The 27,173-nt window shown below is 37.4% G+C and overlaps 1 protein-coding gene across 6 annotated transcripts in view; it reads left to right on the plus strand.

Annotated features, from left to right (window-relative positions):
• LOC126198643 (protein hu-li tai shao) overlaps positions 1-13,169 on the plus strand; it is a 431,642-nt gene extending 418,473 nt beyond the window's left edge. For all 6 annotated transcript variants that reach the window (XM_049935120.1, XM_049935111.1, XM_049935137.1 and 3 more), the window contains 2 exons: positions 1,424-1,565; positions 11,450-13,169. In XM_049935120.1, the coding sequence (XP_049791077.1) occupies positions 1,424-1,549 (126 nt within the window). In that variant the 3' untranslated portion in view covers positions 1,550-1,565; positions 11,450-13,169. The remainder of the gene's footprint in view (positions 1-1,423; positions 1,566-11,449) is intronic.
• Positions 13,170-27,173: the final 14,004 nt, after the last annotated feature.

A 27,173-nucleotide genomic window follows, 5' to 3' on the forward strand; every position in this document is an offset into this window, starting at 1 on the left:
GGAGCAACAGGCTGTTGACTCTAGGCTACCTGAAGTCATCAGTAGATGTCTCTGTGGTCTGGGTATCATGATCCTACAGCAGATGTCGTAGCTGATGAAGTAAAGTTGCACCTCATTATATCTTAAAGTGACAGTTTCATTGCGATTTTGGAAACTATTGCTACCATTTCTCCCTTCATAACTGAACACCTGCCAACTTCATTCTCATAACTTGCATTACTTTTATAAAAAGTAATAAATGACTATATGAGCATGTTTAACTGGTAGTATGAGGGGCAAAAAGAAATTTACACTGGTTAAGGCAGGCCAAGTAACTTTTATTGAATTCTGTACATTACACTTCAAAGTTATACAGATACATGATACTATTTTCATTAACCGTGGTCAGCACATTCTACCAATCATTCTGTTCCTTCATGAGAGAAATCTGCAACTTGTTCATGGAGCCATTTGAGACTCACTGTGTGATTGTTCTCATCACTGGAAAATCTCTTTCCACTGAGATATTCTTTCAGCTTGAAGCAAGATGGAAATTGCATGGGCTCTCCAAAGAGTATAGTCTACGTTTGTGTGGTTGTTGCCACTATTTCACTATGCTTGGGAATGGTATTGCATTTGGTCTATATACTAGCAGAATATCTTTTGAATCTGTGCATAATTTAGGCATTTCATCCACAAGAATTGTACTGTCCTGTGTACTTCGACTTTGGAGTACACTTCCAGTTGCTCTGCCATTTCAGTCGCCCATTGTCAAACACCTGTTTTCTGTATTGCACCAGAACTGTCTCTGCAGAAAACCCGGAACATGTACTCTCTTCTGACAACTCCCAACATTTGCTACACGATAGTCTTAGCATGAGGCAACATGTGTAATTTACTTTTTGAAAACCCTACGTACCTTTTGGGTTTGGTAGCTGGGTCTGTAAATACTGTACTACTAACCTAAAGGCTCCAGTGAGATTATAAAAACGCAATTGTGCCCTATTACATCTTATAGCTGTGCACTTCTTTTGCTGTATGAAGCCTTCATTTGTAACATGAAGTAGAGAAGATTTAAGTGCAGTTGCTGAGAGTCCATTTAACTTAAAAATTGTACCAACCAGTGCAGATAAATTGTGTACATACAGTAAAATTAAAGATCGAACTTGTGTTGTAATACATGTTTTTATAGGAAGGCAAAATGTTTTTGCCTGTGATAGGTGACTGAAGATTTTGTTGAAATGTTCCACAGTTGCTTTTACAACTCTACTGAATTTTGATATACCTCTCTGTTTTGATATTTTTAGAGTCTGAAGGAGTGGAACCAAACAATCGATATTCTTGATTTCTTTATGGTAGAATTAGTTCTGGTTACAAAATAAGTCTTGAAATTTAGGTTCCTATCTTTTGTATTGAACTACTTATGCTATCTGTTACGTTGCAGGGATCACCAACGAAAGATATTTCAACAGAGGAATCACCGAAAAAGGATAAGAAGAAGAAGAAAGGTTTGAGGACACCTTCCTTCTTGAAGAAAAAGAAGGAAAAGAAGAAGATGGCTGAAGCATAGGTAGTAACTCAGATAGGTGAGTTTGATTTAGTGAATTTTGTACTTTCATCCTGTTTGGAGCTAGAGGCACTCATTCATTCCATCACACATAATATGTGGGGCTGTTGTTTTTGATGTATAAAATGAGTGGTTGATGAGCACGTGAACAAGACTGAAATTATTTTGCTAAGTTTTTAGACAATGTCCTTCTTCAGAGTTCACTAACACAGGTTGTTGTTTGTTGTGGTCCTCAGTCCTGAGACTGGTTTGATGCAGCTCTCCATTCTACTCTATCCTGTGCAAGCTTCTTCATCTCCCAGTACTTAATGCAGCCTACGTTCTTCTGAATCTGCTTAGTGTATTCATCTCTTGGTCTCCCTCTACGATTTTTACTCTCCACACTGCCCTCCAATGCTAAATTTGTGATCCCTTGATGCCTCAGAACATGTCCTACCAACTGGTCCCTTCTTCTTGTCAAGTTGTGCCACAAGCTCCTCTTCTCCCCAATTCTATTCAATACCTCCTCATTAGTTATGTGATCTACCCATCTAATCTTCAGAATTCTTCTGTAGCACCCCATTTCGAAGGTTTCTATTCCCTTCTTGTCCAAACTATTTATCGTCCAGTGGTATGATGAAAAATAGCACATGCACACCTCCCTCTCTGCCCCCCCTCCCCCCTCTCTCTCTCTCTGTGTGTGTGTGTGTGTGTGTGTGTGTGTGTGTGTGTGTGTGTGTGTGTGTGTGTGGCGGGGGGGGCTCTTGACATCTCAGCATCTCAACTATGTGAGGGATTGTTCCATTATTTGTATAGCACTTAGAGCTTTCCATTATCATATTAATAATTATTGTAGCAAGAGTGCTGATAATTACAGTGTTGAGCATCATGAATAAATAATCACAATCACAGCAGTTATCCACAATAAATAACAGGGTCATTCCATGCCAAGTGGTCTAAAGGCTCCCACATGACCCTCATGGATTTTGATGAAATTTTGTATGAACATTCACACATGTTCTCAGTGAACACTGGTAAAGTTTAAGTTTCAGAAATTCAATACTTTTGGAGATACAGTCACTTGTTTACGACCATAGCACAGCTTTCTATAGTGCGTCCTTGAATTTTCAGCAACTTTGAGATGAGATATCTCTGTAAGTATTTGCATGAAAGAAACAAAGCTTGGCCCTCTTATACAACTTTTAGAGCTCTTTAAAGTAAAATATAAAGAAAAGGATTTCTGAGCAATTTTCATATAGATAATTTGAAGTAAAGTTGGGTGAAAAAATAACTGTTTAAAAAAAATGCGAACTCTCCAAAAGTAATTGTGGGATGTACACCATAACTCACCAACACAAGGTCTTAGAATATAAAATTTCATTCTCCTATTGCTTTCCACTATTTCATGAATCTAGGGTATAGTTGACAATTTTTCAAAAAGTGCTAAAATGGGTATTTTTAGTCAAATTTTTCAAAAAAGTGTTTTCTCCAAACTCTTCTAAACTATGGTCATTAGAAAGAGCATATTCTAAACTATCTAGAAAGGTGGATTTGGTTTTGCAATGCAAGCATATAACACCCTAAAAAGTAGCATCATCAAAGAGGCGCACTGGAAGTTTGAACACATTTTTCTGGCACTCAAATTATACCTGAAATCTATTATTTTGCCTTATACATGTTTATTAATGTCTGGGATAAGTGAAATAAGAAGTCCTGACGAATAGGACCTAGCTTAAGTCCGAATAGCAAAAGAATAAAAATAGAAACAATGTTATTTCTTAATTTTCACCCCCCCCCCCTCTCTCTCTCTCTCTCTCTCTCTCTCTCTCTCTCTCTCTCTCTCTCTCTCTCTCTCTCACACACACACACACACACACACACACACACACACACACACACACACACACACACAATTATTATTAAGAATGAATGTAAATCGTAAAATTTATTTGCATAATCAATTCTTAGTTGCCTGTTTAATGAACAACACCAGCTTGCTGATGGAAAAGAAGTGTATAAATGAGTTGCTATGGTCCATGGTGGCTTAACCACTGCTAGTTTCATTTCACCTGAGAAAACCAGCATTCCCATTGCCATAGGGGGCCACGCCCAATAGCTTAACAACAACAGCCACAGGTGGGTTTCTTTACCACAGGATCCCAAGCCTGATATGGGTTTGTTTACACAGGTTCCCAAGCCTGATAGTAAAATTATTTAAGTGCCCTGTGTAAAATTAGGAGGCACTGTTGGGTTCCTAGATTGTTTCCTCTAACCTATTTCAATTTTTGATATGCTACATTAATTTTCTGATGAATATCAAGAGGAATGGTGTATTGCCGGCCAGACGAATTTACTGATGGAGCTGGGATAACTGCAATAATGTGGTGTTCTGGAACCCAGCACTTGTCACTTCTTGGTGGCCAATAAAATGAATTTGCTGGACCATGTGGGTGCATAAAGTTTATTAATGCATCCCTTTGCTCTGATGAGGTCTCACAGATATTCCCAATCCACCACACGTTTTCATAAATGCATGCAACATATTGTCCTGGTTGGAGAGCAGACATTAATATGCCTCCTTCATTATTGTGACCCATTTTAGCTAGAAAAGATCAACAATCATTTGAAAAACTGCTGATCTGAATTGTTGTTTAATCAATAGGTAAAAAGTGATGATTTTCTCTAGTGCCTGCTACAGTTTGTCCAAGTTTAAACCTCTCTTCTTGTGACACAATATTTTTTTCAATTTCATCTTTACTAACGAAAACAAATTAATTCCATTAATGTTTTCAGAGCAGAAGTGGAACAGATTTAGGGGAGTAAGAATTTGTCCATTAAGTGACCGTTGCAAGCTTGCTCTTGCTGCTAACCGCTTTGTTGTACCTCCAATCCCATCAAAAGATGATTTCCCGTGACTAGTAGCAAAAAAATTCCATTCGGCTGTCATTCCAAAATCACTCTTATGATAGCACAAATTTAGGAAATTCTTGAAATTTTTATATTGAGCACTGGAGCCATCACTGAAATAATGAATGTGGGATATCTGTGCAAACCGTGCTTTTATATATTTGATGAGTTCCTTGATAAAAACGTGAACTGTAATAGTGAAGTCTAACTGAAATACTATCTTTTTTTCCAGGGCACACCCTACTATACTCATCATCTGCAAAAAAAATTTCACACTCTACTATCAACTCCTGCTGGTAATTTCCTGCTTTGCCTATTTTCGGGAAGTGCCAGAATGCCCTTCTCTGCCTTAAGCTTCTGAGCATTCTTCACCATTCTTTCAGACACGCCGAACTGAGCTGCTGTTTGTCTGGCTGTCCAACTTATAGGTGCCAAGGTTAAAATTTGCATCTGTTCTTTATGAATTCCATTCTGCATCTTGGCTTTCAGTTCAGTCAGCAAATGTGCATAGTCGGCACAGTTTCCACATTCCTTAATTTCACTAGCATCATCAATTTGTCGGTTTACTCCCATTGCATTTACAATTCTGTTTTTAATCACATTTTGAGCCTTTTGAATTTTCTTCTTCACATATTGGGGCTTATCTCTGTAGCTTACTGTTCTCTTCAGGGGTGAAATACCGATAGACAATAAGCTACTATTTAATTCTTCTTTTGGTGTAAAGTCCTCATCAGAATGTGATGATGAGGCTGATAAAGCTTCGTCCAAGTGTTTATTTAAGGTAGTCCTGCAAACCAGACAAATTTTCTGACCTGGCTTTATGTTATTAACAAGCTGCTTCTTCAACATATCAGAAGCCTTATTAGCTGTTTCAGCATCAAGAGTGCAAATTCCTGCCTTAACGTTATGATTCACCTTCCCAAAGGGATTGAAGCATTTTTTTCGTAAACTCTCATATTGTGTCCATAACAGGGCTTCATGGTGTAGGCGAACTTGAGAGGTATTGTCCAGCTTTGCTTCAGAACCCTGGACCAACAACTCTTTTTTCCTCATAACTAAAATCTGCAAACCATTTTAAAGCAGCTTTTTTTGGCAAAGAAAGTGACATGACACTTTGTTCCACTATATCCTTGCCCAAATGAGCAGGAAGGTATGCTGTTCCCTTCTGCATCCATCTCTAATCAGTAACTAAATAATGTATTTGGCCTCCAAGTGCAAATTATAATCTGCTTAAATTTCAGACAAGTTGCTACTGAATGAAATTATACACAATGTATAATACCAATGAAAAAATCTAATAAGAGATATATGCTATAAAAGACACAATCAAAATAATTTTTTGTATATTAGATTACAAACTTTGATGGTCTCATGAATCACTTAACAAGCCACACTCACTATGCTGCAAACATACCACTGAAATACTGATTGTTCAAACAAGACTCACAATAATGAAACAATCTGATTGTTAAAGTAATGTTGCCATTATATTTTCTATAAACAGTGAATCTTGTGAATTTTCTCTGTGAAACTAGTTGCTACGTATTTACCAAGGTAGTAGGCTACATTTAAGTGTGATTAAATACAAAATTAAATCTCTTAGATGTTTAACCAACCAATTTCACATGTTTCCCTAATAACGTAAAGACAAAAATTCACAGGTTACAACACCTAGGTATGAAAATCTCTGCAATATTGATTGGAAAATTTACATCACTTGATGCATGATTCAAGCAAACAGATTCTTTATTGAAAAAATGTTTTATACAATTGAATCCAAAAATTAGGTCTTCATTTTCCACTTGTAATTATTTACAATTTTGAGAAGTACAGAAAATATGAAGCTATTATTTATTGAATTTCCCCCCCCCCCCCCCCCCCCCCCCCCAATTGCAGATGAACACTTACGATAAAAGCAGAAGGGCTACCTCTCATAGTTTTCAAATTTCCCTGACAGTCTCATTGCCTATTTACCAGATCTTTTAAGGCACTAATAAACATTTATTAGGCATAATACAAGGTTTCAGGTATAATTTGAGTGCCATAAAAATGTGTTCAAACTTCCAGTGCGCCTCTTTGATGATGCTACTTTTTAGGGCGTTATATGCTTGCATTGCAAAACCAAATCCACTTTTCTATTTAGTTTAGAATATGCTCTTTCTAATGACCATAGTTTAGAAGAGTTTGGAGAAAACACTTTTTTCAAAAATTTGACTAAAAATACCCATTTTTAGCACTTTTTTACCCTAGATTTGTGAAATAATAGAAAGCAATAGGAGAATGAAATTTTATATTCTAAGACCTTGTGTTGGTGAGTTATGGTGTGCAAAGTTTCGTGTACATCCCACAATTACTTTTGGAGAGTTCGCATTTTTTTAAACAGCTATTTTTTTGCCCAACTTTGCTTCAAATTATCAATATGAAAATTGCTCAGAAATCCTTTTCGTAATATTTTACTTTAAAGAGCTCTAAAAGTTGTATAAGATGGCCAAGGTTTGTTTCTTTCATGCAAATACGTACAGAGATATCTCATCTCAAAGTTGCTGAAAATTCAAAGATGCACTATTGGAAGCTGTGCTATGGTTTCAAACAAGTGACTATATCTCTGCAAGTATTGAATTTCTGAAACTGAAGCTTTACCAGTGTTCATTGAGAACATGTGTGAATGTTCATACAAAATTTCATCAAAATCCATTATGGTCATGTGGGAACACTTCTCAATATTAGACCACTTCGCACGGAATGGCCCAAAAACATATTTTGACTGTGCAGTGAAACTACAAAAGTATTCAACAGCTCCTCATTAATGTATTTGATGTTATTGTCACTTTTCAGAGCTCTAGCAAAGATTCAAGTTTCCTAATATGTTTGTCTACATTCTATTTAAAGCTGATTTTTTCATGGAGGAAACAAAAACCTAAGACAGTGTCACTTCTTTAAGATTTCACTGCTATAAAAATGTTAATATTCTTAACTTAAAGGTTTCCATTTCTTAAATAAACTTCAAATTAAGCAAGACAGGTGGGTGACCCGTATTTGTGTTGGGATATGCAATACTTTGTGGAATTGGTAGAAATATACATAAAAGATCAAAGACAGTAGATGTAGTTGTAATTGGTAACTTTCATTTTCACAGGTTTCCCTTAAACTGAAATACAGACTATATGGTTCTGAAAGCTTTAGTACTGTCCGGTTGTTTATCTATCTATTTATTTATTTTTAAATGTGTTTTTGGGTTTGTAAATAAGGTAAGCTGAGTCACCTGAAGTAAGTGTCGACCAAACCATCTGTCTTGTGTTAAAGTTTCTTTCTTTGACTGTAAAGGAAGCGATCATTTTAATTAGAAATATTTTCCCCATGTATGTTAATACATTTCCAAAACCTAAGTGAAAAATCACTTGACTTTTTTTTTTTTTTTACATTTCATAGAAATTACAGTAGACTCAAAGCTACTTAAATCCAGTAGTGACAAAATGATGATGTTGCAGTGTGACAGCTACTTATGACTTTGTTGAAATGACAGCGAATTACCGTGGAGGCATCTCTCAATATGTGAAACGTGCTTTGCTCATGCTATATAATTACCCACGTATGAAAACTGACATACAGTTCGTTTTGCATTCTCACCTTGTTCATTATTGGACATCATGGAGTTCTGTAGTATCTGTACTTTCATGCACTTAACATGTAGGTTTCCCTAGTTCTAATCATTGGTGTCCAAAGTTAAGCTTTTATATCGTCACTGCAACAGTAGTTGCCAAACAATACGGTGCACAGAAGCATTGTATTAGCCATTGTTGAATCCTTTATTTCAGTTAAACAATTAATAGCAGCAAGTCTCATAATTGAAGTATCATTATTGTACAAGTAACTGTATATTTGAATTTCAGTTTCAAATTTATGAAACAATTTTACATTTTTTAGGTAAGTTTGTCACTTCTGCTTTGGTAGACACACTCTACTGAGCACAAAGAACAGGCGAGAATTGTTTTCTTTGTTTTTTGTACCTGTTTCTAAAATCAACCAAGTTAAAGTGTGTGCATCATAGCTGGTTGTGTTTGAGACCTCATTGACAACTTTGCAATCAATCAAGGAAGTTGTTAAGACATTTGAGCGACATTAGTGAGTACAGCTCTGTAAAGCACTTAAGGTGAATGTTGGAATGGTTCCCCTGAAGTGACACAACAGATTCCCTTCTGCTGTGTTTCTAATGATCTCATCATCAACAGGGTATAGAAGCCTAATTTTCTTTCTTGTAGTTAAATGTTGCAGGAGGTTTGAAATCAAAATTTAGTTAAGACTTTTAATGCCAGGTGCTTACCAAAATCACAGTTTTGTAGCAAACGAACAAAAGGTGATACATATTTTCTTGCTTATTCCTACAAGAGACAATTGGAAAAAAACTTTGTTGTTTTATTTCCTGGCATATGATGATCTGGAAATGTTCTCAGGTGTTCAATCAGGTGATGACATTGTCCAAATGATATGATATTTTGACAGTCTGACGTGTTGCCATCTTCGAGCAGTCACGATGACTGACTGTCTTCTGCTGGGTGCTGTATTACATACCTCCCCTCCCTCCTTTCATCAAACTTGGTTTTGCAGTACATGGGTGAGGCTCTGCTAGTGAGGTAGATATGGTATGTGTATTTGGGATACAAGTCACAACCCTCAGCCACTGTACTTACACCATAGAAGTGAGGACATTGCAGACGTGGAGGAGGAGTGTCTACCTGGTGTGATCTCAGTCCTTTAGTTCTTGTGGCACACACAGATTTGCCCCCCCCCCCCCCCCCCCTCAACTTTCATGGTGCTTTGAGCATGTGGAAGGCTGGGTCTGAAGCCTTATTTTGTTGATTAGATTTACTTTCATTCCAATTGATCTGTGGTGAGGATGTAGAACATATCAGAAAAATGCCATCGGTTTTTACCATTTCCTCACGTAGCTGGATCTTCATTCACAGATCATTTTAAAATACTACCCCGGAATGTGTTGCTTGTTTTAACAAACGTGTGTCGTGTCATGTCTTTAGAAGACGGAGCACTCTGCAATCTTTTACTTTATTGGTCGTTCTTTGTTTGTGTGGTGCTTGTGCTTTGATGCATCTTCATGTACTGTCCGGGTGTCTGACTTGCGTACATTTTTCCCACACTGGCCCATTATGCTGTAGTCTCCAATTGGAAGAATACTCCAGAAATGTAACATTAGGTGAGTGTTTCACCTCATAGTCCTAGATGAAAGTTTTGTTGAGGTATGTTAAACATGGTGTACAACTCAGAAAGCCAAGAATCTGTGCGATCCAGTGCGAATGTGGAGAAATGTAAGTTAGTCAAACTACATTGTTGGAACAGGCCAACATATTCTGGTACTATGTTTTAAAAGAATCTGTAAGTATCAACTGTCAAATAAAGGCAGTGGATTCCAATGTAAGTACCGTATTTACTCGAATCTAAGCCACACTTTTTTTCCGGTTTTTGTAATCCAAAAAACCTCCTGCGGCTTAGAATAGAGTGCAGAGAATGCGGAAGTTCTGAAAAATGTTGGTAGGTGCCGCCACAACTAACTTCTGCTGTCGAATATATGTAGCGCTCGTGTTTGCTGCTATCTCATTTAAATCCTGTCTGCCCAATAAACTACGAAACTAGAGTGGGACAACAGCAAACGCGGAAGAATATACGTATCGTGTCATGTTTATATTCGTATTATTCTTATGCCTAATAGTGATACATTCAGAAATGAAGCACGGCAACTGACTAGATTTTAAAATCTAAGATGATTCTAATTTCTGTCCAGAATTTGATGTACTAAAGAAGCGGCCGCAAAGATTTTCAAACGGAGAAAAATTTTCGCCTAACTCTCGTTCAGAACATGTTGTATCATACGCAGTCTATTATTTGGTTCTTGTTGATCATTATCAAAGAAAGCAGCAGTGTAAGTAACAAAAAATAGCAGTCTCTTGACATTGTTTCGCTAATGAGACAATTCCTCTCTCTCTTTTTTTTAAATTGTACGCGGCGGTAGCGCGCACAAAAGCAAGCCATTGCCGCGAGCGGCGACAGGCCATAAACATGCACTATCAGAATGCGACAAACAATGCATGACACAGTACAGTAATGCATTTTCAGCTTAGAGTGATGTAAACACCTATAACAAAGAAAACGGCACTTATCAGATCAAAGGAAAATAAGCAATCGATTCAAACCACATGAAGCACGTGAAAAATGAAGGGTACCCGTATAAATACGGACGTTGCGCCTGACGCATAGCAATGGCTACGTGGTAAAGCTTACCTGCTTAGCTCACAACTCGGACCAAACTACTGTAGCTGTATCGTCATTCATTCGACCTAAATTGTGTCTCATACTACAATGGACCAACTTTGTTTCGATTTGGAGGTGCAGCCTAAAACTTTTCTCTCCCCTTGAATTCCGAGACTCAAATTTCAGGTGCGGCTTAGATTCGTTTTTTTTTTTTTTTGTCATTTTTCAGGTGCGGCTTAGATTCGAGTGCGGCTTAGATTCGAGTAAATACGGTAAGGCTTGGAAACACACCTTGACCTCAGAGCATGGCAGTCTGTGAGAAGATCAATGCACTCCATGCCAACTGAACAACCTGTGACCTCGCAATTTAGATGCACCTCTTCTGCAGCCTTAGCAGCATCCCAACTTCCACTCTAGTGGCACAGAGACTGAGGACTGTGCTCGTGTCTCGAGCACATGTCCACTCCACCTTGACAGCAGGCACCTGGGCACTTGCTTTTGAAGCTATCTTATGTTAAATGTTGGATCATAAATGATTGTTGTGACTAATATTCGCTTTGAATTTGAAATCATTTCTGGTAGCATGTTGAGGAAGAGGGCAGTTTTGAGTAAATGCAGTTTATTAGAAATTATGGACATGTTTTTCACAACAGACAAATGATTTGTTTATAGGTGTGTATAATTCTTAGTATAATTTAATAACTTCTAATTTTTCTTCACCGTTGTTGATGGGAACCTGTTTTTGTTGCCTTTTAGACACTGCCAAGGTGAAGCCAGCAAAATAAGTGTACCATCTCCAAGCGGATTCATTACTGCCACGATACTTTCTAGCATTTAATTGTTGACAGTGAACATCTGTTAAATGAGCAGATGTTGCATGTCCATAAACTGGTGGTGTATCAGTGTGCATGTGTGTATGCTCCAGAAGTTTCTCTGCCAGGGCTAACTGCTTTCTTCATGCAGCATTATTTGAAATAATGGTGAGCATGCTTTACAAGTTGTTTTATTTTTGAAATATGTATGTGTACAGAAAGTAAACATGTAAAACTTGAATTTTGTCGTGAAGAAAATATTGTCTTGTAAATGAAATTTACTGCCTCAGAAGCTTTTAATATTTTAAACTTTGTTTTGGCACCATTTATTCTTGGAATATGACTTATATATAGTGGTGCACAAAACATAGAGGTACAATACTGTTTTGTATTAATCTGATCGGTAGTGTACTGTGACAGATGTCTGCACCCCTGTACTGTTTACATTGTTAAATTTATATTTTGATGCAAAAATCTTAATCATGTTAGGTCTTTGTATCATTGACAGTTATTTCACAAGCTTTGTGTGATTCACAACTTGCTGTCATGTAAAAAGAAGGAAAGAGGACGTAAGGTTGTTGCTACGTACACTAAATTCGCAAATGTTTTATTACTTGACGTCTAGATGACTAGTGTAAGTAATATATTCAGATATTATCTATATATGAAAACAAAACAAAAAAAAATGACAAAACTTGTCACTTCTGAAATGTAAACTGTAAATCTGAACAAACTCAATTGTATGTGAAAAATGTGAGTGAATGTGATAATTTCCTACGGAAAGAACTTGCAGGACATTGAATTTTAGTGGCAATCTACACTGAGAAGTAGACTTTTATAGTTTGTCATTTGTTTAAAATAATATAATACTGTATTGTTTTGTTAAGTGATTTTTCTAGATTTTATTGACTTCTTTTGTGTAACTTGACTTTGGATATATCAGCATGTTTTTAATTTTTGATGATTTATGTATTTTACAATAAATGATATGGAAGCCTTCAGAAATCTCGTAAGCTTTGATAAAATTGTTTCACTGTATTTAAGAACCTTGTCTAAAGTGAATGTGATTACACTATGTGAAAGTTCTGCTTGAAATGCTTGTTGTTGTCATGTGATGTTACAGACTACTCATACTGTGTTCAGAACAGCACCACAAAAGAGATACAAAAATGAAAAAAGTAAATGATTATTTGTATATTTTTGTCATTCTATGTCACTATTTCAATACCAAGAAATTGTGGGATAGTTTTCAAAATCTGCACTTCTGATGATCATCCTATCCATTCTTGTACAAAACTAAGCAAATCATTGTTTTTCTTAATCTCTAAAATATTGTGATTGCAAGTTTGAAATAGGATGTATTTTATTGGAAGTGCTTTTGCATTTTTGTATAAAAATGTCAGTAAAATAAATTTAATCAGTAATTTACTTTGGGAATCTTTATATGCCACAGAAAGTGATAAATGGTGAGTGTTGTGTCAGCATTAGAAACTGAATTAATATTGTGGTGCTTTAGAGCTGCTGTGTAAATTTGGCCTTCATTTCAAGTGGAAAATTTTGTGAAAGGAAATCAGGACTTTGATATAAGCAAAAGAGAGTTATAATCCTTGCAAGTACTTGTGTTGGGAGCCAGCTTAACAGAATAAAGTAAGTTTCTCCACAAATTTAATAAATTCTTCTGCACCCATTTTCTTTTTGTTCCTGTTATATCTGTCAAATAAGACTTAATGAAATGTAAATGTGTATATATTCCTGACATTAAGATAACTTTACTATATATGACATTATAGAGTCTTAAGTACATCTTCCCATTAAATCAGTTTGAAGTAAATGAGCATAAGATGATGATTTAAAGGCAAGACCCCTACACAAATATTTTCTGTATGCATTTTGTTACAGGAATATATATAATGTCTGATTATGAACATAGAGTATAATGAAGAAAGAAGAGTACTGTCATATCATTTATAGTGGTGTTAAAATATGGTGATTACAACCAGAACAAAGATACTAAAAAAGAAAGAATGCTAACTTTCCACTGCCCTTGAAACCGCAAACAAGTACAGAACCCAAACTACAAAGAAGCACTGAATCCTCTACTCAGAATGCATCACCAGTAGTTTGAACTTAATAATTTCTTTATTGTTACTATTGAATCTCAGAAAATAGTAGTAATTTACTGGCAAGGACAATTATTGTAGGATATTAATTTCAGTGTCAGAAAAGAATGGTTCAAACAATTTACAGCTCCACCACCCTGCCACTCACATTATGATAGTGGACTTCATTGGACTTTTGTTGTAATACACTGTTCTGTCAAAATTGAAATGGGCAGCCGTGATTTATCTATGTCTTTTTACAGCCTGACACTGAATAATCAAACACTTGAACAAGTAACATGATTGTTCCGTTGAAAATATTTGTGACAGTTAGTAGAGCCTTCTTCTCAGCTGTTAGGATAGTAAGAAAAGCAGTTGGGCTAAAAGACAAAAGTTTGAAAGAATTAATGAATCTGTTGCTTTATAATTTGAAAGCTTAAGTAGTTGCGATAAAATATGAAAAATATGCAATGCTAAAAGTAATCTGCAGGTGGCCAGGCTTACTGCACTTTACGAGCTGTGCCACCACACCAGTTCTCAATCTTTGAATTCCACATACAGTACTGCCAACCTACAATAAGTGATGTAACCAACTTGTGATATCATTTCTGTAATTTTATCTTCAAAGAAAGCAGGTGTTAACAGATGTGAAAATTACCAAACTATCAGTTTAATAAGTTACAGCTGCAAAGTACTAATACGAATTTGTTACTGACAAATGGAAAAACTGGTAGAAGCAGACCTCGGGAAGGATCAGTTCGGATTCCGTAGAAATGTCGGGCAACACTGACCCTACGACTTATCGTAGAAGATAGATGAAGGAAAGCCTTACCTACGTTTCTAGCATTTGTTGAGTTAGAGAAAGCTTTTGACAATGTTGACTGGAATACTCTCAAATTCTGAAGGTGGCAGGGGTCAAATACAGGAAGCAAAAGGCTATTTACAATTTGTACAGAAACCAGATGGCAGTTATAAGAGTCGCGGGGCTTGGAAGGGAAGCAGTGGTTAGGAAGGGAGTGAGACAGGGTTGTAGCCTATCCCCGATGTTATTCAGCCTGTATATTGAACAAGCAGTAAAGGAAACAAAAGAAAAATTTGGAGTAGGAATTAAAATCCATAAAAAATAAAAACCGGTTTGTTGATGACATTGTAATTCTGTCAGAGACAGCAAATGACCTGGAAGAGCAGTTGAACAGAATGGACAGACAGTGTCTTGAAAGGAGGATATAAATGAACATCAACAAAAGCAAAACAAGGATAATGGAACATAGTCGAATTATATTGGGTGATGCTGAGGGAATTAGTTTAGGACATGAGATGATGAAAGTAGTAGATGAGTTTTGCTATTTGGGGAGCAAAATAGCTGATGATGGTCGAAGTAGAAAGGATATAAAATATAGACTGGCAATGGCAAGGAAAGCATTTCTGGCGAAGAGAAATTTGTTAACACCAAGTATAGATTTAAGTGCCAGGAAGTCGCTTCTGAAAGTATTTGTATGAAGTGTAGCGATGTATGGAAGTGAAACATGGACCAATAAATAGTTTAGACAAGAAGAGACTAGAAGCTTTCGATGTGTGGTGCTACAGAAGAATGCTGTAGATTAGATGGGTAGATCACGTAACTAATGAAGAAGTACTGAATAGAATTGGAGTGAAGAGAAATTTGTGGCACAACTTGACTAGAAGAAGGGATCGGTTGAGAGCACATGTTCTGAGGCATTAAGTAATCACCAATTTAGTATTGGAGGGCACCATGGAGTGTAAGAGTCATAGAGGGAGATCAAGAGGTGAATACACTAAGCAGATTCAGAAGGATGTAAGGTGGAGTACTAAGTACTGAGAGATCAAGAAACTTGCACAGGATACAGTAGCATGGAGAGCTGGATCACACTAGTCTGTGGACTGAAGACCACAGCAGCAACAACAACAACAACAACAACAACAATTTTATCTTTTATTCAGTTTATACTGCTGTCCCTTGTCCTAAATGCAAGTACATAAAGTAAGGATAGAACGCTACCTCTTTCCAATCTGGCAGTAACTCACTGCCATTCTGGGAGACAAATTTTATCTCGGAGAAAACAGGTGTAGATACAGGATGAATGAGAATGGGCTCATGAAACAAACAGCTGTGCGTTCTCACACCTTCATTAATAACGAAAGTACAGGCATCAACTTTTTTGTACACATAATGGAAGTATACTATTTTTTGTACCAGAATAACGGATGTTGATGAAAAAAATTGTGATGTACTTTTTTTGTAGATCTAACAGGAAATGAAAGAGCAAAAATCCATTGAATACAAGGATTTTTGTGCTGTTTTGCAACCTTTGAATTGAAGGCCACCGGGAAGTTTATGCCACTCCCCAAGGAAGCTTATATCACTGGGTTAAGATCCAGTGTCATGCTTGTGCATTAGATTTTTGTTAAGTTATACATGTTTCATATTAAACAAAATGTTATATCATTGGAAAATCATTCAGCCAGCTTTTACGATGAGACAGTTATCTATTTTTACCTCACAATATTCAACAGAGGGCCAAATGTCCATGAGGCATACTGTATTCCTCTCTTGGTCTCTTCTACAATACTCCTCTCTATTTATTATTTATTTATTTATTTCTTGTTCCATAGATCCAGTTAGTGAGTCAATCACAAGGATATGGAACTTGTCAAATTGTACAGGTTTCAATTTACACTTACAATAAATACAAAGGGCAATTCAATGCCAAATTGTACATAGTTTAAGTAAGACATACTATAAATACAGTAATAGATACAACATCAGCTGGATAACATAACAACCATTTAACAGAAAAAGGAGTTTCAAATAAAGGTTAAAGATAAGAGCACAAAGTTAAATCAGATATTAGGCCTACAAGAGTAAATACAGGTACAGTCAATTTGTTGTTACAAAAAGTGTGCTAATGCTCAATGCACAATAAAATCAATTGAACTACTTCTAGACACAATAAGTTCAGTGATGGTATACATTTTCTTTCAGATATTCATCCACAGTATAAAAAGATTTCTCTGTCAGGTAATCTTTGAGAAGTTGTTTAAATTTTGGCAGTTCTGTATGAACACACTTGATATGTAGTGGTAGAGCATTGAACAGCTTAATGCTGGACTAGTAAACTCCTTTTTGTACCAGAGTGAGAAGTTTCATTTCAAAATGTAGATTGTTTTTGTTTCTGGTGTTATAGCCATGGAATTTACTGTTTTCTTGGTAGATAGAATAATTTTTGCACACAAAGGTCAGCAAGGAAAAAATATACTATGAGGCAGTTGTTAGGATACCTATCTTCCGAAACAAGTGCCTGCAAGAGTGTCTTTGATGGACCCCACACATTATTCTGATTGCTTTTTTTTGGATGGTGAAAACTTTTTTTGCAAGTGGTTGGTTCCCCCAGAATATGATAGCATATGACATCAATGAGTGGAAGTAGCCAAAGTAGGCAACCTTAATGGTGTCAACTTCAGCCACTGAAGAAATTACCCGTAATGCAAATGTTGCCGAGCTAAGTTTTTTACATAGATGAAGAATGTGAACTGACCAATTACATTTACTGTCTATGTAAGCACGCAGGAATTTTGTATCTTCTACTTTCTGTATTTGTTGATCTCTACATTTTATGTTAATTTCATCGAGATTACTTTGTGATGTATGGAACCTCATATAATGAGTTTTATCTGCATTGAGTGAGAGACCATTTGAGGAGAACCAATGTAAGATGTCATTAAAAACAATACTTGTAGTTTGTTCAAGATCATGATCAATCAAATTGTCAATTAGAATTGTTGTATCACCGGCAAACAGGGTAAATTTGCTGTTTGTCTCAGAACAAAGAGGAAGATCATTAATAAATATAAGGAAAAGCAGTGGGCCCAAAACGGAGCCTTGAGGCACACCACACGTTATCGTGCCCCATTCAGATGAGGCAGGTTCTCCAGAAGAGCCATTTAGCATTACAGTCTGCTTCCGATACTGTAGATATGATTGTAGCCACAAACCAACAGTGCCACCTAAACCATAGTATTCTGCCTTTTTCCAAAGAATTTGGTGGTTTACACAGTCAAAGGCTTTCGCAAGATCACAAAAAATACCCACTGGAGACATTTTTTTTGTTAATGGCTTCCAAAACTTGGTTGCTGAAAGAGAATATTGCCTGTTCAGTACAAAGACCGGCACGAAAACCAAACTGATTTTTGCTTAAGATACTGTGGAAGTTGAGATGGTCTACAATCCTCCTGTGCATGAGTTCTTCTAGAATTTTCGAGAAGATAGTTAATAGGGATATTGGGCGATAGTTTGTAACAATGCTTTTATCACCTTTTTTAAAGAGAGGAATCATTACAGCCAACTTTAGTCTGTCAGGGACAATCCCTTCTTGTAGGGATGTATTGTATATGTTGCATAAGACGGGACTAACAAATTTATAACTATTTCAGTATTTTATTAGAAATATTATCCACACCAGCAGAATTTTTATTTTTTAATGATCTAATTACTCTTATGACTTCGCTTACAGTAACTGGAGGTAAAGATAACTGTGGGATTCTGTTGCTAATAGCTTTCTGTAGGAGGGACAATGATTCTTCTATAGAACCATTACAGCCTGTCTTCTCCGCTGCTCTCAAAAAGTGGTTATTAAATATTTCTGCAACCAACTCAGGTTCCTTTATGATACTGTCCCCTGTTTTAATCTCTGAGACATTTTCCCTCTTTATTACATTCCATATAGTTTTAATTTTATTTTCTGAGCTTTCAATTTCTGATTTTATGCACATACTTTTAGATTTATTTATAACCTTCTTGAGAATGCTACAGTAAAGTTTGTAGTGTTGTCATTTCTTTGGATCATTACAAGTCCTGAGAGAACTGTATAACATCCTCTTTGTTCTACAAGATGTTATTATCCCTGTAGTGATCCAAGACTTCTTGGCATTGCCTATATGACTATTTCTAAATACTTTTTTGGGAAAGATGGACTCAAATACAGACATGAATTCATTTAAAAATGAATTGTACTTTTTGTTTTCATCTGTTTCCCTATAAACTGGGCTCCAATCTACCTCTTTTAGGCTGTCATTGAATTTTTTAAGGCCCTGTTCATTTATTATCCTAAAAGATTTCCAAGAATGCTCGGAACTGTTGCACACACTGATGTAATTGAGCCTAAGCAATTGACCACCATGATCAGTAAGGCCAAGGATTGGATGTACAGTGATCTCATTACATTTAGACTTATCTATAAATATATTATCTATCAGACTTTTACTGTTAACAGTAACCCTAGTTGGGAAATCTACTATTGCCTTCAGATTATAAGACTCGATTAAATGTACTAAATCAGCTTTACTATTGCTCTCATTTAGAAAATCAACATTAAAGTCACCAGTAATTATCAAGTTCTCGGACTTTGAGTACAGAATGGATAATAAAGAATCTAAGTGCTTAAGAAATACATTCAAATTCCCTGAGGGAGATCTATACAGTGCTAACACTACAGCCGTGAAGTCATTTACAGTAATCTCAACACCACATACTTCAATTTGTTGCTCTATACAATGGCTCTTTAAATCTAGTGCATTGTAAGATATGTTATTTTTTACATCAATTACCACTCCACCTTTTTCCATGATGGTTCTAGAGTAATGCGCTGCCTGACAGTAACCATTTAGCTGTAACTTTTCAATGTCTTTCACATGATGTTCACAAAAACATAATACATCAGTATCTTTTATTCCTTGTGGTTCTTCTAACAGAACAGTAATGTCATTTACTTTATTACCAAGTTCTCCCACATTTTGGTGAAAAATAGTCATTTCTTTGGAATTAGAGACAGATGTAAATTTTTGCCTAAAAAATTATCTGTATCTACAGACACAGTATGTTCATTACTAACAATTTCCTGAAACATTTGAGTTTGAAACCGAGTCTGACTTGAGGGTTGGAGCCATTTAAGTGCGATTGGTTCCAACTTTGGGGAACATTTGTGGACTTCTTCCAATATTTTTGTTTTTAAGAGGGTACCTAATGCTTTTTTTCCTGATCTGTTCAGGTGCATACCGTGTTGTAAATAATTCTCGTCCAAAACTGCTTATATCTACAACACAAGTATTGTTAAAACGCTTACACAACTCGTTTGTGAGATAGCCTCATTTACACAGAACTGTGGGTTTAAGTCATGTCTCTTTGGAATGTTCACAACAAATACCTTAGACTGATGAAGCGCCGGTATTTTCATCCTGAGCGACTGTATGACATCATTCCCTTCGTTGCGGGCAACTTGTTTTTTACTTTTTCAGGATCACACCCCACTACAACTTCTTGAAGTTTAGCACCTGGCTTCACAATTCCACAAACATCGGCAGCATTAAAACTGGTTTTCACTATATCAGCCATGCCTCTACCATGACTATCAGCAAAAATGTGAAGACGATTTGTTGATGTTTCACTCACAGCAGACTGGATCACACCACTGCCACTTTCATTGCTGTTAACTGAACGTTGTGGCTTTGGAAGATCAAACCTAACCTTTTTCCAATAGTTTATCGGAACATTCTTCTTATGATTGTTTTCACTTTCTGTGAGACTGTTACTAGAACAAAGTACATCAAAATTGTTTACATTCTCGAACCTCGAAACATTTGCTGTAGACGAAGTTTTAGTGCCGAATGTTTGACGCTTGTTGTATACTAACTTCCATTCTGATGATTTATCAGCGTCATTTTGCGGCAATGTAGCCATGTTGTGGTGAAAGTTCTACATCTACATCTACATCCATACTCTGCAAGCCACCTGACGGTGTGTGGCGGAGGGTACCCTGAGTACCTATATCGGTTCTCCCTTCTATTCCAGTCTCGTATCGTTCGTGGAAAGAAGGATTGTCGGTATGCTTCTGTGTGGGCTCTAATCTCTCTGATTTTATCCTCATGGTCTCTTCGCGAGATATACGTAGGAGGGAGCAATATACTGCTTGACTCTTTGGTGACAAAAGCCCGTACCGAGCTACTGAGCATCTCTCCCGCAGAGTCTTCCACTGGAGTTTATCTATCATCTCTGTAACGCTTTCGCGATTACTAAATGATCCTGTAACAAAGCGCGCTGCTCTCCGTTGGATCTTCTCTCTCTCTCTTCTATCAACCCTATCTGGTACGGATCCCACACTGCTGAGCAGTATTCAAGCAGTGGGCGAACAAGCGTACTGTAACCTACTTCCTTTGTTTTCGGATTGCATTTCCTTAGGATTCTTCCAATGAATCTCAGTCTGGCATCTGCTTTACCGACGATCAACTTTATATGATCATTCCATTTTAAATCACTCCTAATGCGTACTCCCAGATAATTTATGGAATTAACTGCTTCCAGTTGCTGACCTGCTATTTTGTAGCTAAATGATAAGGGATCTATCTTTCTATGTATTTGCAGCACATTACACTTGTCTACATTGAGATTCAATTGCCATTCCCTGCACCATGCGTCAATTCGCTGCAGATCCTCCTGCATTTCAGTACAATTTTCCATTGTTGCAACCTCTCGATACACCACAGCATCATCTGCAAAAAGCCTCAGTGAACTTCCGATGTCATCCACAAGGTCATTTATGTATATTGTGAATAGCAACGGTCCTATGACACTACCCTGCTGCACACCTGAAATCACTCTTACTTCGGAAGACTTCTCTCCATTGAGAATGACATGCTGCATTCTGTTATCTAGGAACTCTTCAATCCAATCACACAATTGGTCTGATAGTCCATATGTTCTTACTTTGTTCATAAAACGACTGTGGGGAACTGTATCGAACGCCTTGCGGAAGTCAAGAAACACAGCATCTACCTGTGAACCCGTGTCTATGGCCCTCTGAGTCTCGTGGACGAATAGCGCGAGCTGGGTTTCACACGACCGTCTTTTTCGAAACCCATGCTGATTCATACAGAGTAGATTTCTAGTCTCCAGAAAAGTCATTATACTCGAACATAATACGTGTTCCAAAATTCTACAACTGATCGACGTTAGGGATATAGGTCTATAGTTCTGCACATCTGTTCGACGTCCCTTCTTGAAAACGGTGATGACCTGTGCCCTTTTCCAATCCTTTGGAACGCTACGCTCTTCTAGAGACCTACGGTACACCGCTGCAAGAAGGGGGGCAAGTTCCTTCGCGTACTCTGTGTAAAATCGAACTGGTATCCCATCAGGTCCAGCGGCCTTTCCTCTTTTGAGCGATTTTAATAGTTTCTCTATCCCTCTGTCGTCTATTTCGATATTTACCATTTTGTCATCTGTGCGACAATCTAGAGAAGGAACTACAGTGCACTCTTCCTCTGTGAAACAGCTTTGGAAAAAGACATTTAGTATTTCGGCCTTTAGTCTGTCATCCTCTGTTTCAGTACCATTTTGGTCACAGAGTGTCTGGACATTTTGTTTTGATCCACCTACCACTTTGACATAAGACCAAAATTTCTTAGGATTTTCTGCCAAGTCAGTACATAGAACTTTACTTTCGAAGTCATTGAACGCCTCTCACATAGCCCTCCTTACACTACATTTCGCTTCGTGTAATTTTTGTTTGTCTGCAAGGCTTTGGCTGTGTTTATGTGTGCTGTGAAGTTCCCTTTGCTTCCGCAGCAGTTTTCTAACTCGGTTGTTGTACCATGGTGGCTCTTTTCCATCTCTTACGATCTTGCTTGGCACATACTCATCTAACACATATTGTACGATGGTTTTGAATTTTGTCCACACACTATCTATACTTGAGACAAAACTTTTGTGTTGAGCCGTCAGATACTCTGTAATCTGCTTTTTGTCACTTTTGCTAAACAGAAAAATCTTCCTACCTTTTTTAATATTTCTATTTACGGCTGAAATCATCGATGCTGTAACCGCTTTATGATCGCTGATTCCCTGTTCTGCGTTAACTGTTTCAAATAGTTCGGGTCTGTTTGTCACCAGAAGGTCTAATATGTTATCGCCTCGAGTCGATTCTCTGTTTAACTGCTCAAGGTAGTTTTCAGATAAAGCACTTAAAAAAATTTCACTGGATTCTTTGTCCCTGCCACCCGTTATGAACGTTTGAGCCTCCCAGTCTATATCCGGCAAATTAAAATCTCCACCCAGAACTATAACATGGTGGGGAAATCTACTCGAAATATTTTCCAAATTATCCTTCAGGTGCTCAGCCACAACAGCTGCTGAGCCAGGGGGCCTATAGAGACATCCAATTACCATGTCTGAGCCTGCTTTAACCGTGACCTTCACCCAAATCATTTCACATTTTGGATCTCCATCAATTTCCTTCGATACTATTGCACTTCTTATCGCTATAAACACGCCTCCCCCTTCACTGTCCAGCCTGTCTCTGCGGTATACATTCCAATCTGAGTTTAGGATTTCATTACTGTTTACATCTGGTTTCAGCCAACTTTCTGTCCCTAGTACTATATGGGCGTTGTGACCGTTTATTAATGAGAGCAGTTCTGGGACCTTTCTATAGACACTCCTGCAGTTTACTATTAGCACATTAATATTGTTATTCCCTGTTGCATTTTGCCTACTCCTACCTTGCCGCGTCTCAGGAGGCATCTTGTCGGGCCTAGGGAGGGAATTCTCTAATCTAAAAAACCCCCATGTGCACTCCACACGTCCTTCTGTCTGTCTTGAAGCAGTGGATCCATGTTTCGCTTCGACTTCAGTTCCATATTTTCGGACTTCAGGCTGTCGATTTCTATTCTTAGACTGCTGATTACGCATTGTAAACTAGCAATACACTTATTATACCTTAAGAATTCACTTTTGCACCTTACACACGAATTTTTAATGGCTTCACTGTAACCCCCCCCCCCCCCTCCCCTCCAGTACCAAACTGGTGATCGCTTGATGTCTCAGAATGAATAAATACTGCAGTCTATATCCTTCTCAATTTGCGTACTGTATTCTTCTCTTGTCTCCCTCCGCCCCTTCCACCCAATCCCAAACTGGAGATCCCTTGATGTCTCAGAATGTGTCTTGCCAACCATTCCTTCTTTTAGTCAAGTTGTGCCACAAATTTCTTGTGTCTCCAATTCTATTCAGTACTCCTCATTAGTTGGAAGATCTACTCATGTAATCTTCAGCATTCTTTTGCAACACCACAATTCAATAGCTTCTTTTCTCTTCTTGTCTAAACTGTTTACCATCCAAGTTTCACTTCCAAACATTGTTACACTCCAGGTACATATCTTCAGAAAAGACTTCCTAACACTTAAATATCTATTCCAAAGAGGATAGATGCTACTGAGTTGCAGACAGGCACAACAAAAAGTCAATCAGAAAGTAAGCTTTTGGCCATCAGGACACACACACACACACACACAAAAACCATGGTCTGTGGCTGCTGAGGGCAGTGATGAGAGACTGTGCGTGTGCGTGTGCGTGTGCGTGTGCGTGTGCGTGTGTGTGTGTGTGTGTGTGTGTGTGGTCTATTTCCAATGAAGGCCTTGTTGGCCGAAAGCTTATTTCCTGACAGTCTTTTTGTTGGGCCTCTCTGCGACTCAGCATCTCCACTACATGGTGAGCAGCAACTATCCTTTTGCTAGTATTTTCCGCTGTTAAAATGTGTATTCAGTATTCTCTTCTTCAGGAATGCTTCTAATGCTATTGCCAGTATACATGTCTTGTCCTCTTTACTTCAATCATCATCAGCCATTTTGGTAAGTGCCTCGTTTCCTAATCTTAATTCCCTCAGCATCGCCTGATTTAATTTGACTACATTCCATTATCTTTGTTTTGCTTTTGTTAATGTTCATCTTATATTCTCCTTTCAAGAAACTGTACATTCAGCTGCTCTTCCAAATTCTTTGCTGTCTCTGAAAGAATTACAATGCCATTAGCCAGTGTTGACATTTGTATTCTCTCTCTCTCTCTTTTTGTTTCCATTACTTCTTGCTCAATGTACAAATTAAATAACATCGAGTATAAGCCTACAACCGTGTCTCACTCACTTCTCAAACAACTGCTTCTCTTTCAATCCTTGTAACTGCCATCTCATTTCTGTACAAGCAGAAAACAGCTTTTCACTCTCTGTACTTTACCCCTGCAATCTTCAGACATTCAAAGACATATCATCTTCCTGGACAAATCATTTAAGATAAGTTGTAGGGTCAGTATTGCCTTGTGTGTTCCTACATTTCTCCAGAATCAAAAGTGGTCTTCCGCGAGGTCGGCTTCTACCAGTTTTTTCATTCTTCTGTAAAGAATAAATATTATAATTTTGGAACCATGATGTATTAAACTGATAGGTCATTATTATTCACACCTCTCAGCACCTGCTTTCTTTCGGAATGAAATTATTTTATTCCTCTCGAAGTCTGAGGGTATTTTGCATGTCTCATACATCTTGCACACCATATGGAAGAGTTTTGTCATGGCTAGTTCTCCCAAAGCTATCCGTACTTTCGACAGAATGTCATCGACTCCTGGGTTCTTGTTCTGACATATGTTTCTCAGTGCTCTGTCAAATTTTCCTTGCAGTATCATATCTCTCATCTCATCTCATCTTCATCTACGTCTTGTTTCATTTCTATATAGTTGCCTTCAAGTTCATCTCCCTTGTATATAGACCCTTTGTGTATTCTGCCCACCTTCCAGTTTTCCCTCCTTTGCTTAGGACTGGTTTTACATCTGATCTTAATACAGCTGCTGCTCTTTTCCCCAAAGCATCTTTAATTTTCCTGTCAGTGTGATATGTTATCTTTTCCCTTTCGAAATAAGATTCTAAATAATTACTTTTGTCCTCCGGCCATTCCTGCTTAGCCATTTTGCATTTTCTTTCAGTTTCATTTTTAGATGTGTGTATTCCCTTTCACCTGCTTTAATTGCTGAATTTTTGTATTTTCTCCTTTCATCAATAAAATCCAACATCTCCCCTCTTGTGTTATTCAAGGAAATCTGTTAGGCCATGTCTTTGTACCCATTTGATCATCCGCTGTGCTTCACTGTTCCATCTATCAAACCTATGCATTCATCTTCTACTGTATTCCTTTCTCCTATTCTAGTCAGTTGATGCCTAATGCTCCCTCTGAAACTGTCAACCATCTCATGGCCTTTCAACTTAAACAAGTTACATTGTCTTAATTTCATACTTTTTGCAATTTCTTCAGTTTTAACCACAGTTCCTAATCAATAAATTGTGGTCAGAGTCCACATCTGCTCCTAGAAATGTCTTGAAATTTAAAATCTGGTTCTGAAATCTCTGTCTTAACATTATACCCCTAATTATCCTGAAAGCTACTGGTGTCTACAGGTCTCTTCCACGCATACAACCTTCTTTCATGATTCGTAAACCAAGTGTTAGTGATGATTAACTCATGCTCTGTGAAAAATTCTGTCAGTGGGCTTGTTCTGTCATTCCTTTCCCCCAGTAAATATTCACATATTACTTTCCCTTCTCTTTCTTTCCCTACTATCAAATTCCAGTCTGCCATCACAATTAAATTTTCATCTCCATTAGCTATCTGACTAATTTCTTTTAGCTCATCATACATTTCTTCAATCTCTTCATCTGCGGAGATAGATGATATATAACTTGTACTACTGTGGTAAGTATGGGCTTAGTGTCAATCTCGGCCATGTTAACATGTTTGCTATGCTGTTCATAGTAGCTTATGTGCATTTCTGTTTTCTTATTCGTTATTAAACATACTCTTGCATTACCCCTATTTGATTTTGTATTTATAACACTATATTCACATGAGCAGAAGCTGTGTTCTGCCTGTTCAACATAGCTTATGGTCAGCTTTTATTTTGTTGATGATGTCAGATTATGCCACACGACACATTCACTCTCCTTTGTCATTGGTTGAAGTGAGCACCAGACGAAGCCAATGTGGGTTTCTCATTGGCCAGTAGTGCATGTTTCTCAAATTTACATTCATGTGATTTGTGGGTGTGGCCTCATCAGTAAACAACACTTTCTCCACAAAATTATTGTCTTGTTGGAAACCCTCTGACAGTATTCAAAATGGTGTTGGAAATCGCTGTTAGAGGTAATGGGATGGATAATATTTATGTTTATGAAGAATATGCGGAAGCTTTTTTGGACGACACCAACCTTTCTCTCTCTTTTTTATGAGAACTGGGTGACATTTACCATAAATTAAGAAGTCATCGGCCAATTCTTCATTAGCAAATTGTATGGTAGTCCTCAAAATGTTTTGTGCATTACTAATGATTCAATTATGTACTACTCTGTTGGTAACACACAACTGACAGTGTATTTCTTATCTCAATTGCTGCAGGTTTCCATTAAGTAGTGTAAAATCACATACCTATTGCCTCAGCAGCAGAAGTTTACTTGGAGAACGGTATAAATTTCCAGCAGGTGGGCTATTCAATGACCAAAAGAACAGCACAAAATTTGCTTTATGCTTCTTCTTTTTTTTAAAGATCTGTTATTCTGGCAGCAAAAAATGACAGACTTCCATGTAAGAAGTATAAAGTGGATACCTGCATCTCTGTTATTACTGAAGTTGTAGAATGCATTGCTGTTTGTTCATCCCAACAGGTTAACAGCTGTTTGAAGT

The sequence above is a fragment of the Schistocerca nitens genome, chromosome 1 (assembly GCF_023898315.1).
Source record: "Schistocerca nitens isolate TAMUIC-IGC-003100 chromosome 1, iqSchNite1.1, whole genome shotgun sequence".
Classification (NCBI taxonomy): Eukaryota; Metazoa; Arthropoda; class Insecta; order Orthoptera; family Acrididae; genus Schistocerca; species Schistocerca nitens.